The sequence below is a fragment of the Diadema antillarum genome, unplaced genomic scaffold (genome assembly GCF_040938485.1).
Source record: "Diadema antillarum isolate AM-2024a unplaced genomic scaffold, OU_Dant_1.0 seq00000693_RagTag, whole genome shotgun sequence".
Taxonomy (NCBI): domain Eukaryota; kingdom Metazoa; phylum Echinodermata; class Echinoidea; order Diadematoida; family Diadematidae; genus Diadema; species Diadema antillarum.
This window is the reverse complement of record NW_027271598.1, coordinates 3,977,923-3,996,316: the sequence shown is the minus strand read 5'-3', so window position 1 is coordinate 3,996,316 and position 18,394 is coordinate 3,977,923. Positions and strand designations below refer to the sequence as shown.

Here is an 18,394-nt window from a genome sequence, read left to right as displayed (position 1 = left end):
AGGTATATTGTAGGGGTATAACTGCTATGTTGTTTGTAGTTTTCTTCACGTTTGCTGGTCCTATAGTGTGAGTGAATTTGCTTTGGTAATGTAGAATAGGTTCCTTTTACCATAGTACATGTACAGTATGTGCTGTCAAAACCCTTAACTGCTGTTGTACTGATGAGCTGCTTACTCAATTGGCATGACTGTTCATGAAATTTAAGATACTTGAAATTTGTCAGTTCAATTTATTAATTTCCACTTTTACAGTATTGTTTCCTTGTGAACTAGGGCTCCGGTTGGAAACTGCAAATTTGTATTGCTATTAGTTTGAGATGCTATCACCAAAAGGTTGTGTGTGATATGTTTGTTTGATTTTGTTTGTTTGCAAGGACGTCTAGCTTTATCAGGGCAGAAAAAAGAACAAGGGTGACCCTGGGTATTGGAAACCCACTGTCATATTCCCTCAAGTACATGTATGTATTTGTGAAAAGATTTGTCTGCGCGTCAATGGAAGATTGACATGTCTCGTGTATAACACATATATTGTATGTGCACATGTCAATTACAACATTGCTGAAAAGATGGGTGTCCTGATGTGTATTTTTGCATCATCAATGTGAATGAACACTAGTAACACCGGTATACTACTCTTTAAAACTTTTCAAAACTTTTTATGAGTTTATGCAGACAAGGACAGGGAGAGGTTTACATGGGAATTCTGAGAACTTTACTTGTTGAGGACAAACTGATTTTGCTACATGCATTTTCCCTATAGACTCCTGCCCGAGTATATTTGGGTCTAGTCTTGAACGGGTTGAGATTGTTTTAAGCTGGTATTAGGGACTGAAATGCATTTATGTGTTGAAGCAGATTATATGAATATTTGTTTTCCCATAGATAGATTGTAGTTGGCAGCATTATTACAATGTATTTTCATGTAATATTTTCCCTTCATGACTATTGCCCTGCGCAGGTGATACTAATAGCCAAGTATGACTACGACCCAATCGAGAATATTGACATTCCATTGAAGCGAGGCATGGAGTACACATTACTAGACAACTCACGGGAATATTGGTGGAAGGTTCGATGTAAAAATGGGTAAGTCTCTGACACAATGCATTTCATAGAGCAGGTTGAGAGAATTCTTCAGTCCCATCAGTTGAGAACTGTGTGTTGGTTTTTCCTGGCTGCCTGTTCTATATCAATTGATTATGGCAATCACTGACGGCCTATATCAATGGATTATTGCTATCACTGACGATGGACACTGTAAACCTGCTATTAATTGCGCACTTGCAGCAAGAGTTTGTGCACTTGTAGCAATTGTCCTATAGCTAGACGTGCATTCAGAACTTTAATAATGCATCCAGTAATGTAGGCCTACTAAATGCACAGTATGGCTAGCCACGCATCTGTGGCAAGCCAAAAGGAAGTAATCTGCTGCCAATAAATTTGCCATGCATCAATAATTATGGACACATGATAGTCGGAACCCATTTGGCTGTGTCTTGTGGGATAAACGATTCCCCAGTCACCTTTGGCAATATGCACACAATTCCTACTGACGTGCGTAGACCTGTGCATCATTTGTAAATTGACCCTCCATATGCCCCCTCCTAGTTAATTCCATCATGGATTCGGCACCTATAAGGTGTATTGACTCTTAACCCATTGAGGATGGGCTGATTATGCTACAACACACATTGCCCATAGACACCTGCCCAAGTATTCTTGGGACTCATCCTTAACGGGTTAATGGGCATCAATATCAGAAATTGCAGTTACCCACTAGATGAAGTGTTTAGGTCATTTCAGTCGTTTTACTAATATTTGTTTCTCTGTCGCCAACAGCACATGGGGGGGAGGGGGAGTATACCAAGCAAAAAAGTGCTTAGAATAACATGTGGGTAATTAAGAAAAACTGCAGTGTTTTTCATGCTTTGTTGTCTTATTTTCAAAGAAAACACACTGTATGTTCATGATGTTGTAGACTCCCCAGTCCTGTAAGATGATATTGCCTGGAGTGTTGAGTGTCATAGTCTAGCTAACATTACCGTACTGTCTGAGAACATACAAGTATGCTCAAGTAATTATTCAATGCATGACTGTAATGCACTGAACTGTATGAAGTTCAGTGCATTAAAATCTTGATAGAACTAGCTGCACGAGGAGACATGTGTCAGTAAATAAGGCACATGTACAAGATTGTGTGTGCAACAGATCACTATATTCTTATCGTAATGTGGTTTTACCTTTGACATCAGCAAAATTTGACATGACAATGAAGAATGGCTCATCGGTGGATGACTAATGTTGATTGTGGCCACAACGGTTGCTAAGAAACAGTATTAGCACTGGCAGTACCTATGGTACTTGTAGTGTGAGCAGGGTGATAATAGTGAAACAGCAACAATAGTAGTTGTACGGTAGCTCTAACACTAGTAATAGGCAATGCTCATATGTACATTTTTTTTTTTGGGGGGGGGGGGTTGGGAATAGAGAGACCGATGCTGGAACCACTGGACTAAGGACAAAAAGAGAGGGTGGCATGGTAGAAGTATAGCAGCATAAAAGTAACAAAGGCAAGGGAACATTTTTCCTGACTTTGTTTTTGTTTGTTTTTTTTTTATGCAGCTTTAACTGTGTCATCTAAGGTAACTAGGAGCTAGGTTAAGCATTGAAAGAAAGGCATACAGGAAACTCTTTAATTCTAGTTTGATCTTAAATTTGGCATGCCGTTCAATTAACATTTTGAATCAAGGTGTGCAAGAAATAGGTCTATTTCTGTATATTTCTTCTTTAAGACTCAAAATCATGTCTAGCCAGCCCCAACTGGCAATGCATAATATCTTGTGTTGATGTTAAGACCATGACTGTGAATCAATTGCTGCAGTCATTAAAGTATCTTAAAATCAAAACATGAACGACTGGACCGTAATGATAGAAAGTAAAAATATTAACGTATTGATATTTTCGCGCTGGCTTCTGTTTGTGCAAAATGCAGAAATTCCAACACCGCAAAAATTTCCACTTTTTTAGCAGTAGATAGTCCTGAAGGAAAAAAAAGAAGTCCAGCGATATTTTTTAGCAGTGTCAATGACCTTCTAGTCTGGTACCACAGTAACTAAACAAGTTTGACAAAGAACCTCTTTTGTGTCCTAATGCCCCCCCCCCCCCCCCACCCCTTCCTCACATTCAGAAAAAAATCCCCTGCTGTGCAGATTTTAATAGGAATCTGTTTCAACTGTCTTCGTCTACCACGGAGTCCAGTGCACTTTATGGAAAAGTACATCAATCTTATCTACGTTTTCTTTGATATTTTACAAAAAAGGAACATTTTCAGATTGGTTGATGAAATTCTAAGAGAATATTTCATACGATATTAGCTAGAAATGAATGCATGCAGAAAAATGAGAAAGAGGAATAATTACTGGTGACCATGTACAGGCACCGGATTTCCTTTTTAGAAAGCATAACAGAAATGTGTGTCATGTTCTGGTTTCTACCACAAGAGCGCCACTTAGACATCATCTCTCAAATTTCATTTTTGTATTCTAACTCTTTCAGACTTTAATCATCCTTGTAGTTGATATTTTTCCTTCCCTAATGCAGTACCATAATAGAACAGTAGTCTCAGCATAATGAGGTATTAGTCACTTGTCTGCCTGCTTTTAAATGGGCAGAAACTAGGATTTGAATTAATGCTTAACTCATGAATGCAATAACATGATCTTTTTTTACCTCTTGAGCAACCACTCTACTTAATGAGGTCAAATCTGCGCTTACTGATCCCATGCAGTTATTTAAAGTGGAGAGTACTGTACAAGGAACATGATACAAAAAGAGTGGACATGGTTTCATGTGCCTACTGCACACTGTGGGTCTTTTGAGAGATTTAGAATGGCATTTAATAGCACATTGTACCAATGCACAAAGTCTTCCCGATAAGCATTAGATCGAACAAACACACTCAATATCTGCATTGATTGAGACAAGGAAACAAGCTGTGAAAGCTGCAAAAATTCACATTTCAGTTTCGATTACAAAGACATGTTGAGTAAACATTGAAATCTGACATTAAAACTCATCTTGACCTTGACGTTCAATGCATTTCGAATCCAGTATACAGGTTCTTAGTTATGATATTCTATATCTAATCTTAGCTATACCACTCTACATTTTGTATGCAGTGGGACCGTGGTCTTTTTATGTCAGCTTGTTTCAGCATAAGTGAGACGTTTGGAAGATTTGATTTAAAAAAAATGAGAATGTGCATACAGTCCATAGACCTCATTTTGTCTATTAATTTCTTGAGTGTGTTGTACAAGACTAACTAAGTTCTAGATAGACCCATTCATGCTTTAATACTCTTATCCTATACTGATAACAATAAAGGACTAGCACAAAGGTGAAGTTTGTACAGCCATTACAAGTTTTGTTACAAAAACAGAACAACAACAACAACAAACTAATAAACCAAAGGTCTACATAAAACAAGAGACAATATTATGATGGGCACCATGAGTTATAGGTCTCATACCTGTGCATTTTTTTTTTCATATACATGCACATGTTAAAAATTAAGAAAATAAACTTTGCAGTTGTAAAGACCAAAACATAAAACCATTGAAGTAGGACGGAAATGATGTCACTAAGCAAAGAGAACAGTGCACTCAGTACAAGATGCACAGATTGCAAAACGGCAAGTACACATATTGGTTTTAAAGGCATAATTTACCATTTGCAGATTAAACCAAAACCATAGTGTTTCAAAATAGTTCTAAAATGTCAGTTATGGATAGAAACAACTAATCTAAACATATGAACCAGTATGATTGATATTAAGTATTGTTAATATGTGACAAATGTGAACAATGGTTATGATAAAAATGTTTCCAGATTAAACCATCTACAGTTATGGTTTAATGAGAAAAACAATGGCATCTCCTTATATTCAAGGCTTTATTGCAAAAATTTTATATGGTAGGATGTTTTGTGATACACCTGACCAACACATATGCATCAAAAGTGATATCTTGCACTTTTTTTTAAAATCACTGCTCCCAAAGGTAAACTGGACCTTTGAAATGCTCCAAAGTATTTATCCATTTAGTGTATGAGACAATCATAAGCACTTTGAGAACTAGGCCTTTTCATGTAGAGACTATAGCATGAGTCACACTGACTAGAAGAGTGAGTAAATGAGGACAAGACAGTTTGTGCTAGTCTTGTCCAGCCTTTCTCTAAGCCAGCCTGACCACTCAAGATTTAAAGGGAATCTCCACTCCATTGTCTCTGAGACGAGTCAAGTTTATTAAATGGAATGGAAAAAATACTTAGTTTTATTCAATTTGTTCAAAAAATATACATTTAGTTTTATTCAATTTATTCAAAAAATTGAAAAGATTTGGAATTACATGGAATTACAAAGTTTCATACATGCATATATATTAAATTTTTGCATATTTCCCAGAAACAACACTACATGTGCGTACTGGATGAAGTGAAGATGTATTCAGTTTGTATGTCTCCAAATAGAACGCTGTACTTCATAGTTTAGTGACAATGTTGCCTCGCAAATTACAAATCACAAAATCATCTGACCATAATTGGGTTATATGACCATGTTCTACACACATTGATAAGTTTAGTATTACTAGGCTTGTGATACAGTCAGCCTTTCCTATTTAAGTCAAATCTATTTGGGCAGAAGAAATAGTTTCAAAATTCGGCTTATGAGGGATTAAAATCGATAGAATATAAAGAGAAGAGGACTTGATAAGACCTTCGACTTGGGCAATTATTCGATTTATGCGAGGTCGACTTGAGCACGGTTGACTGCATGTAGTCCCAGTAACTTTAACTCCTGCTGAAAGATGATGCAAGCAAGAAAGGTTGTTGGGAACGTGGTTAACCACTTCCTCCTTGTGATAGGGCTGCATATAGTACAGTCGACTCCTGTTAGTGTTATAACGAAGTCCTAAGGACTGGCAGCTTTCTTTCGTTATCGAAATTCCATGATTATAACTGCCCAAAGAAAAAAAAAAAATAGAGGGGATAATGATGGAGCCTGAATTTTTACTTCATCGTAACTGGAATTTTGTTGTACCTATATTAATCATAATGGCAGTGCACTGTATGTGTTTAACCCATTGAGGACAGGCTGATTTTGCTATAACATTCATTTCTCATAGACACCTGCCCGAGTATACTCGGGACTCATCCTCAATGGGTTAAAGACGAAGGGGGAAGAGTTATTATTAGGATTCAGTGACGTAAGGAGCTGTCATTCATGCTGGTTGGGGCTAACTCTAGATTGGGATCAGGTGTCAGTAAATGTGTGGCAGAGATTTGTCTTATTCTCTCTGTCAACACGTTAGCGTCGTTGACTGGATCCACCCACCGGCCCGGGGTGAGTCATCCGCTGCATTCACACACCATCGGCAGACCATGTCCTTTTATAGAAAACCCTGCAAGGAGGGGGTTTTCCCCTCAAATTTTAGTGGGGGAACACTTCAGAAGAAAGCCTTGTATGCTTGTTCCTGGCATAAGTACTGGGTTGAGGACAAATCCAAGAGGATAGTGCTGCACACGACTGTTTGGATCACATAATTATGCGCATGCACACAATGTGTGGAGGTCGTAACTACTTGACCAGTCAGCTGGTGGGATAATTGTTTGAGTAGTAAGTGGCCATCGTCTTAATGACTTTTGAAGCAGTTGCCCGTGTTCTGTCCTCAAAAAAGCTTTTAAGAGGAGAGAGGGACAAGTGTGAATGTTGGCCGTGATAAGAGATTGAGACTGAGAGACAAATGAGAACACAGAAGGCTACATAAGATATTCAGTGGTAGCTCTGCAAAGGAGAGTAATTTTACTTCTAAAGGGACTGTACAGAACTGGTTGAGGTGGGGATTCATGTTTTGAACATTCCTAAGTGAGATTGTGAGAAACCTCCTATGAAATATAAAAGAGCATGTAATTTCAAGAAGGATTCAACGTTTATTCAATGAAAATTGGTTTTCAAATGGCTAGGATATCCAAAAAAATAAGTGATAATAATAAAAGGTGACAGGCCACGCCTTTTATTAGGATCTCTTTGTTTCACCTTGTTTTTGGATATCTCAGCCATTTCAAAACCGATTTTTATCAAATAACTTTTGATACCCCTTGGAATTGCATGCTCTTTGACATCTCATAGAGTGGTTTCTGAATATCTCGCAAAACGTTAAAAGCTAAATCCTCACCTCAACCAGAACTGTACACACCCTTTAACATTTAAATTCTCACAACATAAATTCAAAGTTGCCAGGAAGCCAAACATGTTTTACTTGTGGTAGAGAAGGCACTGCATTTGTATCCACTCATTTCTCTATTCTTGCCATAAAGCTTTAACCCAGCAGTACAATTTGTATCTCAAGGTCTGTTCCAGTATAAGCATGTTACTAGATATCATATAGAAGCTGTTTATAAGATGACAAAGGTTAATTGCCTGTTTTATGGCAAATGACATGAAGAGGAATAAGTATGGGTACTTCCCCCAGACAGTACAGAAGTACTGCTACACTTCTCCACCTTTTGCGAATGGGCTTAATCCAAAATGAAAGTAAATAAAAGATAAGTGCTCACCTTTCATCCTTTAAATCTGGCTAAATATACCTGCGCAACAATGGCAAGGACGAGGAAGTCACATTTCCATCGATAACACTGACCATCGACTGGCTGACGTAATATTTGTTTTGAAAACACATTGTATCACTCCAATATTCCAACAGTCCGTGCGTCTGGCAAAACATCCTTCAAACTGGTACATCAGTGCTATATCTTATGGCTACTGGCAGTATTTGGCCAAATACAGTGTCAGTTAAAGAAGAATATACAAATTTCATGCCAGAAATCAACTTACCAGCGGACATCATGATGTTGAATTTTGCAGCCCTGCTATTGTTTACTTTTTAAAGGACAATTCCACCTTCATAATATACACATGGATTGAGTGAAAGCAGCAATTTTAGTAGAACACATCAGTGAAAATTTTGGGAAAATTTGACAATCCGTTCAAAAGTTATGAATTTTCAAAGTTTCTGCGCAGTCACTGCTGGATGAGAAGATCACTACAGTGTATGATGTCACATGCTTCGAAGGATATACAGGAAAATAAAAGAGAATTTCACAAAAACCTTAATTCTAAAAAAGTGCACATTTTCTTGACTTGCCACTGACTTATGTTAAGGGTAATATTATTCCCCCTACCTTCTGAAAGAGGACAGTCCATTTTTCTTTTCTTATGAGAGAAAAGTGAAAATATGTTGAATTTTCTTTGTATGTTCTTTATATCATTGTACACATCTGACATCACAACCTGTAGTAGTCTTCTCATCCAGCAGTTACTGAGCAGAAACTTTAAAAATTCATAACTTATGAACAGTGTCCTATTTTCCTCACCAATATTGCTGCATTCACTCAAGTCACATGTCTATGAAGGTGGACTTACCCTTTAAAGAGGAAATCCAGTCCAAATATACAATTGTAAGTTAGTCTGATAAAAAAAGTAAGATTTTATGAGTTCAACAGTAGAAATTTGACTGAAATTGGATGAAAAAAGGAAGTTATGAAATTTTGAAGTTTTGATCATTTTTCCAACACAGTTCTTGTACAATGGGTATGAATACATGCAAATGAGTGATCTAACCATGTCATACCCTCGCAATTTCCCATTAATAGTGTACAAAAAAAAAGATGACGAAAATTCAGTGTTTCTTGTCATTGAAGTGTGAAACAAAACGTTACACTTGTATGAGCCTCGGGCATAATTGTGTTTAAATGAAAAACTGGAAATTTCACAATTCTATTTATAAACTATGTATGGTAAGTTGTGAGGGAATGACATGCTCACTTTTCCATTTGCATATTCATATTGAGTGTTCAAGAACTGTTTTCCCCCAAAATAGCAAAACTTCAAAGTGTCATAGCTTCCTTATTTCACATCTGATTTCAATCAAAATTATATGTTGAACTTGTAATATTTTACTCTTTCTTATCAGACTAACTTATATTTGGACTGGATTTTTCCTTTAAGGATCGTCTGTTTCATCTTATCAAGGAGAGGGAGTCTAAAACGATGGTGTATCAAGCCTTCTTTCTGTTGGTATTATGCGATATTCTATTTTCCTATAATCTTGTGTGGAAGTGGATTCCTTCCCATGGGCATAAATTTGTAAAGTTGTGACTCAAAGCATTGGATGATATTGGATGACCCAATTCATCATCAAACCCTGCCCGTTAGTCTTTAGATCAAGTTTTTCTTGGCCACATTTCTCTCTGGTGTCAGTTTGCCAATGGGGGGGGGGGGGGGGCAAGGAGGAGGAGAGAGAGGTAGGGAGAAGGAAATGCCTATAGAAATTAACCATTTGTTGTTTGCCACAAGGAACTTTGCTGCCTTATATTGTCTCATCTTGAAGGAACTTTACTGCCTTGTATCGTCTTACTTCAACATTCCGCATGTGTGTTCACATACGACTCTGTGTACAGCAGTATCTTTGGGTATGTTCACACTGGTTTCTCATCGTTTATGAAAGCACACCATCAGTGATGAGAAAAATTGCTCGTGTAACCAATGATGACAGATTTGCAGTTGACAATGAAGATTGAAAGTCAGAAGTATAGATTGGAAGATGATATTTAGTTAGTGACCTGAGATCGCATTCACTATTGAAAGGCATAATTTACCATTTGCAGATGAAAGAAAAACCCAGCATATAGTGGTTTAGAATAGTTCTAAAATGTGAGTTAAGGATTGAAAAAAAACCACTGTAAATATCTGAATCGGTAAAATCGATGTTGAGTATTGTTAGATATACAAAATGTGAACAATAGTTATAATAGAAATGTTTCCAAACTAAACCGTCTACAGTTATGGTTTTTTTAGAAAAATACAGATATCTTCTTATATTTTAGGCTTTAGACCTACAATGTACCTCTGTATACATATGCATGAAATAATATATCTTGAAAATTTTTAAATCACAGTTCCCAAAGGTAAATAGGACCTTTAACCTTAGGTCTAAAGTTTAACTCCCTTTGGACTCGTAGAGTTCAAGTTAACCAACTTCAAGTCGGGCTACGAAGTCAGGCTGGCTGGTTGTAAATCTAACATCTATATATGAGATGGGATACCTGCTTCGGGGAGGTGCGCATCTGTGATTGGGGGTGATTTGTCTCATAGTTATTAAAGCCATAAGGCATAATTTACCATTTGCAGATGAAACAAAAACCCAGCATTAGTGCTTTAAAATAGTTCAGAAATGTGAGTTTGGGATAGAAACAACCACTGTAAAAATTTGAATCCGTATAATCAATGTTAAGTATTGTTAAATACACAAAACTTGAACAAAAGTTATAATAAAAATGTTGCCTGACTAAACCGTCTACAGTTACGGTTTAATGAGAAAAATATGGATATCTCCTTATATTCTATTTCTAGGCTTTATATTGAACATTTTATATGGTAGGATATTTTGTGATACAACAGACCTACACATATGCATCAAATGTGATATCTTGAAGATTTTTAAAATCACTGTTCCCAAAGGTAAACAGGACCTTTAATACTGACAGTCACAGAGAAAACACATAAAACAATCACATTTTATATTACAAGATTCACTTTATTTGATTTTGTTTCACAGTGATCTGGCATCTGATCAGAACATTGTTTATTTAGGAAAGCTTGTTGTCTCTGCCACAGCATATCAAAATTTCATAGAAAATGGAGTTGATAAGAGCATGGTCATGTCAATTCTAAACTGCAAAAAAGGTTACCATACATAGACATTACAAGTAAACTTTGTAGATTTGAATATTTCACATTTAATCTCAATTTTGGTATGGTAACCTCATCAAAATTAATAATGATGATACTGATTCAAAAGAAAATTATCTCAGCATTGACATGCCGGGTATTTGAATTTGTGAGAAAATCTAGCAAAAAAACCAACAGAGATGACCGTAAAAAAAAAAAAGAACTTCTGCCATATTCAACATTTTTTAATACTTCTGATAATGATATGAAGATGTCCTGTTGGGTTATATATAAATGTATATGTGTCAAAATATCTAATGAGATCCTGTAATATAGAGAATATAGAATGTGATATAATATGATCGAAGGGATTGTACAGTTTTGGTTGAGACCTAACTTCAGATTTCTAACATTTTTTGGTGAGATAATGAGAAACTTTTCTGAAATATGAAAGAGCATGTCATATTAAGAGGAATTCAGTATTTATTTGATGAAAATTGGTTTTGAAATGGCTGAGATATCCAAAAAGAGCAATCCTAATAAAAGGTGGAAGCCAGCTTTTATTACAGTTGCTTTGTTTTACTTTGTTTTGGGTGCCTCAGCCATACCAAAACAGATTTTCATCAAATAAACTTTGAATTCCTCCTAGAATGGTATACTCTGTACTATTTCATACGTGGTTTCCTGGTATCTCGAAAAAAGTTCAAAGCCAAATTCTCATCTCCACCAATACTAAACTATCCCTTTAATATACAACGTATGCACAAGTTAAGTAACACATGTTAATCTACTTGTTGCTAATGTGTAATAGATCTGATTGTATTCATTTTCATTTACACAGCATTTCACAAAAGAATATTTTCATTCATTCAGAATGGTCTCATATATGAGGTAGAGATAGGTGCAAAAAGGATCATGAATTCGGTTTTGTCTTTTACCTTTCAAGAACGCATGCACAAAATGTGAAGAGATTATTGGGAGAAAAATATGGACATATTTTCAACCCCTTCCGGCATGTGAATCATAAAAGATCAGGCCCTACAGCTGAAATAATTCATGAAATCATTGCAATGCCGCTAAATTTGAGGTAGAGATACGTAGGCACAAAAAAGGTCACGAATTCAGCCCTGTCTTGTACCTTTCAAGAATACATGCACAAAATGCGAAGAGATTATTGGGAGAAAAATAAAGAATGCATTTACAACCCCTTTCTGGCGCGTGCATCATGAAAGATTACAGTCAAAATGATACATGACATCATTGCAATCTTGCTGATATTTGAGGTAGAGATAGGTGCAAAAAGGATCATGAATTCGGTCGTGTCTTGTACCTTTCAAGAATGCATGCACAAACTGTGAATTAAGATTAATCGGGAGAAAAATAGGGATGCATTTTCAACCCCTTCTGGCATGTGCATCCTAAAAGATCAGCCCCTACAGACGAAATAGTTCATGAAATCATTGCAGTCCCACTTAAATTTGAGGTAGATATAGGCGTAAAAAGATCACAAATTTGGCCCTGTAGTGTCCCTTTCAAGAATACATGTACAAATTGAGAAGAGATTATTGAGAGAAAAATAAAGAGCACATTTTAAACCCCTTTCTGATGCGTGCACCATGAAAGATTACAGCCAAAATGATACATGAAATCATTGCAATCCTGCTGATATTTGAGGTAGAGATAGGCGCAAAAAGATTTATGAATTCGGTCCAGTCATGTACCTTTCCTGAACGCAAGTACATAATACGAAGAAATAAAGAGCGCATGTTTTTCAAAACCTCTTCTGGGGGGTGCATTATTAAATATCACAATCGAAATAATTCATGAAATCATCGCAATCTCGCTGATATTTGAGGTAGAGATTGGCGCAAAAAGGATCACAAATTCGGCCCTGTTGCGTACCTTTCACGAACGCAAGTACAAAATGCAAAGTGATTATCGGGAGAAAAATAAAGAATGCATTTTGAACCTCTTCTGATGGGTGCATCATAAAATATTACAGTCAAAATAATTCTGAAGTCATTGTAATTCTGCTGAGCACAAAAAGTGTCAAATACGCAGCAAGTTAGATAACGCATGTTACTGTACTTATGTTGATATTAAGAAAAAGGTAACAAACGCAGTTGATTCAATCTGATTTTGTTCATTATCATTTTACATGGACATTCGCAAACAAAAATGTCATTCTTTTAGAAAGGAAGAGATAGGTGTAGAAAGCATCAGAAATTTGTCCCTGTAGTGTACTTTTCAAGAATGTATGTATATACAAAATATGCGTAGAGATTTTTAGAAGAAAATTAAAGGCACATTTCACCCCCTTATTTTTTTCTCCTTTTTTCGTATCAATTCACAAATGATATCTTTTTATTCTATCTCAATATAATGATTCATATACTTTTGTAATAAACAATGCAAGGTAACAAAATATTAATCTGTAAATCAGAAAAATGTGCATATTTGAGGGTATACATACAAAGTTAGTATCACTGATACATCTTGAATCAACCTGTAGGGACACATGAGGGCATGAAAAAACATGCAAGCAAAGACGTCGACCCGATTCCCCCCAATCCCATGAGAAAAAGAACCAGGACTTTGTATCTTCAACATTACAATCTAGGGTGTAAAATTTCACTGCTTTCTCTTTGCACAAGGTCCATAAGTCTATAATAACAAATTTTTTTCACCTCCTCAATTCCCGCACGAATCTCTCTGTCCTCGGTGTTTTTAATGCGATCCTGCAAACCATTCAGGATGGCCTCAACTTTATTCTCTCTCGCGCAGATGACAAAGGGAAACAAGAACTTGTTGCGGTATGCTTCATTGAGCTCTTTCAGTAGCTGCTGCTGGTCTTCGGTCAGTTCAAAGATCCCAGCCCCGGCTCGTTCGCGTCTAGACTCGGCTGACAGTTTTCCCTGGTGAACCAGACTCGTAGCGAGATTGTGAATACATCTTAGAATGGATTTTTTGCCTGTTGAGAACCAAAAATCAAACAAAAAAACAAAATATCATGATTGCTATTACATTCCTGGTTCCTTTCAGGCTCTGTCCAGATGTTTACCTCAATGAAATGATTGGTTACTAATATTTGCTGAGCCACTGTTTTTCTGCATTTATCAGCTATAGCTCAGAAAAGTATTTCTATAATTCCATTTTTTAAATGTGTGTTTAAAGCCAAGTCTTAACATTGTTAAAGAGGAAAGTGGTATCTGAAACTGGTCAGGCATTTGATTTTGGTATAGTTTTCTTTTGTGGAAGAAGTTTTCTTGCTTATTTTGCAGATTCTTCATTCTCCTATTAAACCCAGTCATACACAAGATAATTGGGGCCCTGTTCAATTAAAAGGGGGAAAAAGTGCTACAACTCACAATGATAATGACCAATTTCAGGATCCAATGAGCTTTTAACAGATGCTTTTAATATTCACCTGTGTAATCACATTATCAAAATTGAAGTATTTGACACCATCTCCTCTCTGAAATAGAATGCACCTTAGCACAGCATTTTGTTGAAATGCTGTTATGTAGACAACCAAAGTACGTTACTCAACTCAGATGTTAATAAAAATGAATGTGGATGGTCACAAAGAAGAGACTTGCCCAAAAGAAAAAAGAGGTCATCTTTAGGTCACTTTAACATTAAAGTGAAAACATAGTTCTTGCATGGGCTCAAGACTCATCTTTCACCATTATCTTATCATACATTGAAAGGGTCTTCTTAGAAACATTCCTGGCTGGTGCGATTTACCAGGAAAATGAGTTGGTTTGGAGTGGGTTTTTTTTTTATTAAAAGTGTAAAATTAGCATTTTCGTTGTTACCCAACTGAAATCTTGTTATTAGAGCATTATTCCACACATTTCTTATGCATATGTGTACATTTGGAGTGAAAATCAATAGTTGTGCTGGCATACGAGAACTATGTTTTGGCCTTAACACAACTGAGCAAAAAGAAAGAGGTTGCGAGGGATTGTCATACCACATATTGGCAACAAATCCAAGACATCACAGAAGGCCTTGCAGAGATGCTTAAAGTCCTGGAAGGGTTGATACGACCACACTACACCAGCAATGAATGTGCCATGCTCAACAGCGTTCTGGAAGTGAGCCATGAATTCCTCGTAACCAAGCTGGTTAATGGCTTTGATGCTCAATGTAGCAGACATAATTTCAAAGAGAGATGCAGAGGACACTAAAAGGGAGGGGAAAAAAATCCTGCCACGTGATGCTGAAATCTGCAAAGAAGCAAATGAAGTTGAATAGACGACGATAGATTTCTTTTGTTTATTTTACCTATTGAACTTTTTTACCATGTTAATCTTTTGTACAGAGAGGAAAAAAGGCAGTTTCCCATCACCCTTTGAAAGTAGAGATTCATAGCTTAATGTACTAACCATACACACATGAAGATTTAATTCCAAGTGAATTGTTAAAAGGATGGTATATTATCTTTTAGTGATCGTGAATTCTGTAATCTCATTGGTCAATCAACCACTGAATATATCCCGTATTCCGTGGATATGACGTCATGATCCTGTATTACACAGCCAGCTGCGCGTGTACCAAAGACGCTTATAGGAAAGTGCGCGCTAAACCTGTAGAAAACAAATGGACAGCGCGCGGTCCTCAAGCGTATTGCGCACATAACCTGAGACCACTAGACGCTTGATGAACAACAGCAACTCCACTGCAGTATCTCATGGCTTATGTGTACGTATGTATTTGTATGCGCGCATCGCATGCAGTAATCAGCTCGCGAGACGTAGGCCTAAGTCATCATGGTCATGGCTGACAGCCGGCGATTTCAACATCATTCACGAGGGGAAATCAGCGAGAAGAAGGTTAGCACTTACACTAAAAGATAAAATCGTTACCCCCTGCTTGTTCTTACGAAATACGGGAAATATCTACGCTCTGGTGCCATATTCCATTCGGCCTTCGGCCTCATGGAATATGGCACCAGACCGTAGATATTTGCCCGTATTTCGTGAGCAAGCAGGGGATAACTAATAGTATTGGTGGAACTGAGGATTTGGCTTTGCTTTGGCTCTGCCACCAAACAACTTTTGAAATGAATTTAAAAGTTTAAGCTTCTACCAACCTTCAATTGTAGTGGGCAAGCTTTCGTTCTACTCCTGAGGACTTTCTCGAGCTTGATGCAGTGAAGTGTTGTCTTGCTGTCTTCTGTTAGTTTTTCCGATGTAAGAATGTCTTTTGGTTGGACTAGTCTACTTCCAAGGGTATTGGACAAAGTCCCAAGACAAACAAGGTCAGGCATCGTGTATAAGATCATTTGTGCTGATTGCCACAATTGTTACCGGTACATTGGAGAAACTAGCAGAACCTTAAAGGAGATTCTTAATGTACACAAAAGGGCACTGAGGCTAAACAACCCATCACACTGGGCGATAGCTGAACACACCTACAATACAGGACATAACATTGAATGGGATGAGGCTCTTATCATTGACTTCGAAAGCAACTGCTTGAAAAGAAAAATAAAGGAATCACTTTGAATCACAAGGATTAATCCAGCTCAAATAGAGACCCTGGCTATACCCTCTCACCCATCTATGGTCCAGTGATCAACAAAGACCCCGTTTACAGTGCGAGGCTCGGCGGCGGCCGAGCCCACCTTCATTTCAGTGTAAACGCGCAAAAGGCCAAATGCGAGGCCAAAATTGGCCTCGCATTTGGCCACGCTCTGGAGGTGGTCTCGGCCACGGCCGAGCCCAGCCTTTTCTCAGTGTAAACGCTAACTGGGCCAAATGCGCGGCCAATTTTAGTCTGGCTTCCAAACCCTCTGCCTGTACTATATTGCTATTCAGGATATTAACCCCCTCAACGTCGAAAACTAGTATAGTTTAAGGTGGTTTTGTCCTGCAAAGAATTTTTTGCTTCGGCAAAGGCCTTTGCCTGAACAGCGACTTCGTCGCCACGGAATTCAGTTGGCAAAGGGTCTGAAAACTAGACAATACCAAATTGCGTTTGTTTACAAGCAGAGCGCCACTACGACAAAATATTGAGAAGGTTTGAATCAAAAGCGCGGCCGAGCCCGGCAGTGTAAACGGGGCCGAGCCCCGCAATTGAGGCTGGGCTCGGCCGCGGCTCGGCCGCAGCTCGGCCCAGCCCAGCACTGTAAACGGGGTCTAAGACAGGCAACGGCAGCAAGACAACACTTCACTGCATAAGGCTTGAGAAAGCCCTCAGGAGTAGGATGAAAGCTTGCCCACTACATTTGAAGGTTGGTAGAAGCTTAAACTTTTAAATTTATTGTCATCCCCAACCGATGAAAGTTTTTAGTATCACTTATAAAATGGTACAGAGCATGCCATTCTAAGAGGAATGCAAAGTTTATTTGATTAAAATCGGCTTTGAAATGGCTGAGACATCCAAAAACAAAGTAAAACAAAGCAATTGTAATACAATGTTGGTCCTACATTTTATTAGTATTGCTCTGTTTGGGGTTTTTCAGTCATTTCATGACCAATTTTCATCAAATAAATGTTGAATTCCTCTTGGAATTACATGCTCTTTCATATTTTTATAAGAGGTTTCTCATTATGTCACCCAAAAAATGTTAAAACCCTGAAGTTAGTTCTCAACCAAAACTATGAGCCCTTTACTGCTACAGTATATTGAGAGACATACTCACATACACAGCCTACAAGGCCAATATTAAAGTACTTGGGAGTGACATTTGGATGGCAATCCAAACATTGATGTTTGGTTCAAGATCCATATCTCACCTATTTGTCATGTTAACAATTGGCAAACCAAAAAATTTTGATTTGGATTGCTATTCACATTGCAATCCAAATCTTACTATCAGTGCAATTTTCCCCAAATAATCATGGTGGTTGCTCCGCGCTGTGTCCCATCTTAACGGTGAGTACTAAAGGCATTATTTACCATTTGCAGATGAAACAAAAACCTAGCTTTAGTGCTTCAAAATAGTTCTAAAATGTGAGTTAGCGATACATAGAAACAACCAATGTAAAAATCAGCATAATCAGTGGTAAGCATCATTTTTTTTTTTTTGGTTAAATCACTGCCCCCAGTGGTAAAAATTACAATTAAAGTTACAATCAGTCATAACTTTTGCGGTCATATATTATTTTCCTGCTTGGGGAAATTATAGATAAAATAAATAGACCATCTATTCCAAACTCATCCTTTATTTATATGTTTTATATGCTGTTCATCTAACTTCTTGTGGATCACAGCACCAATAATTAATAAGGTTTCTATAATATATGTGCGTGCTTTATTAACAGTGAGCCAAAATATTGTCTCTTATAAGACATATTAACCATGCATAATTACTCAGCAAAATTAAAAAAAAGTCAACTATCCATATGATTTTCCTCTTCAATGGTCTGGCCAAATAATTCAGAGACTCCAACTCTCCCACTTTCGACGGGAGATCTCCCACCAAAAGCCCATTTTTGCAGAATCTCCCATTCTCCCGCTTGAGATTTAATTTCTCCAGCTTGAAATGATTTCTTACTTAATTTCATTGTATGTTGAAAAATAAGCCTTAGATAGTGCAAGAGAGCATCTAAAACCCTTGACTGCAAGGAACTTGGCACTCATGATGTGCGCTTCATG

The 18,394-nt window shown here is 37.3% G+C and overlaps 1 protein-coding gene across 2 annotated transcripts in view; it reads left to right on the top strand.

Moving 5' to 3' along the window:
• Nucleotides 1-18,394, top strand: part of LOC139737422 (tyrosine-protein kinase TXK-like) — a 76,236-nt gene that overhangs the window by 34,981 nt on the left and 22,861 nt on the right. For both annotated transcript variants that reach the window (XM_071648096.1, XM_071648097.1), the window contains exon 7: nt 959-1,086. In XM_071648096.1, the coding sequence (XP_071504197.1) occupies nt 959-1,086 (128 nt within the window). The remainder of the gene's footprint in view (nt 1-958; nt 1,087-18,394) is intronic.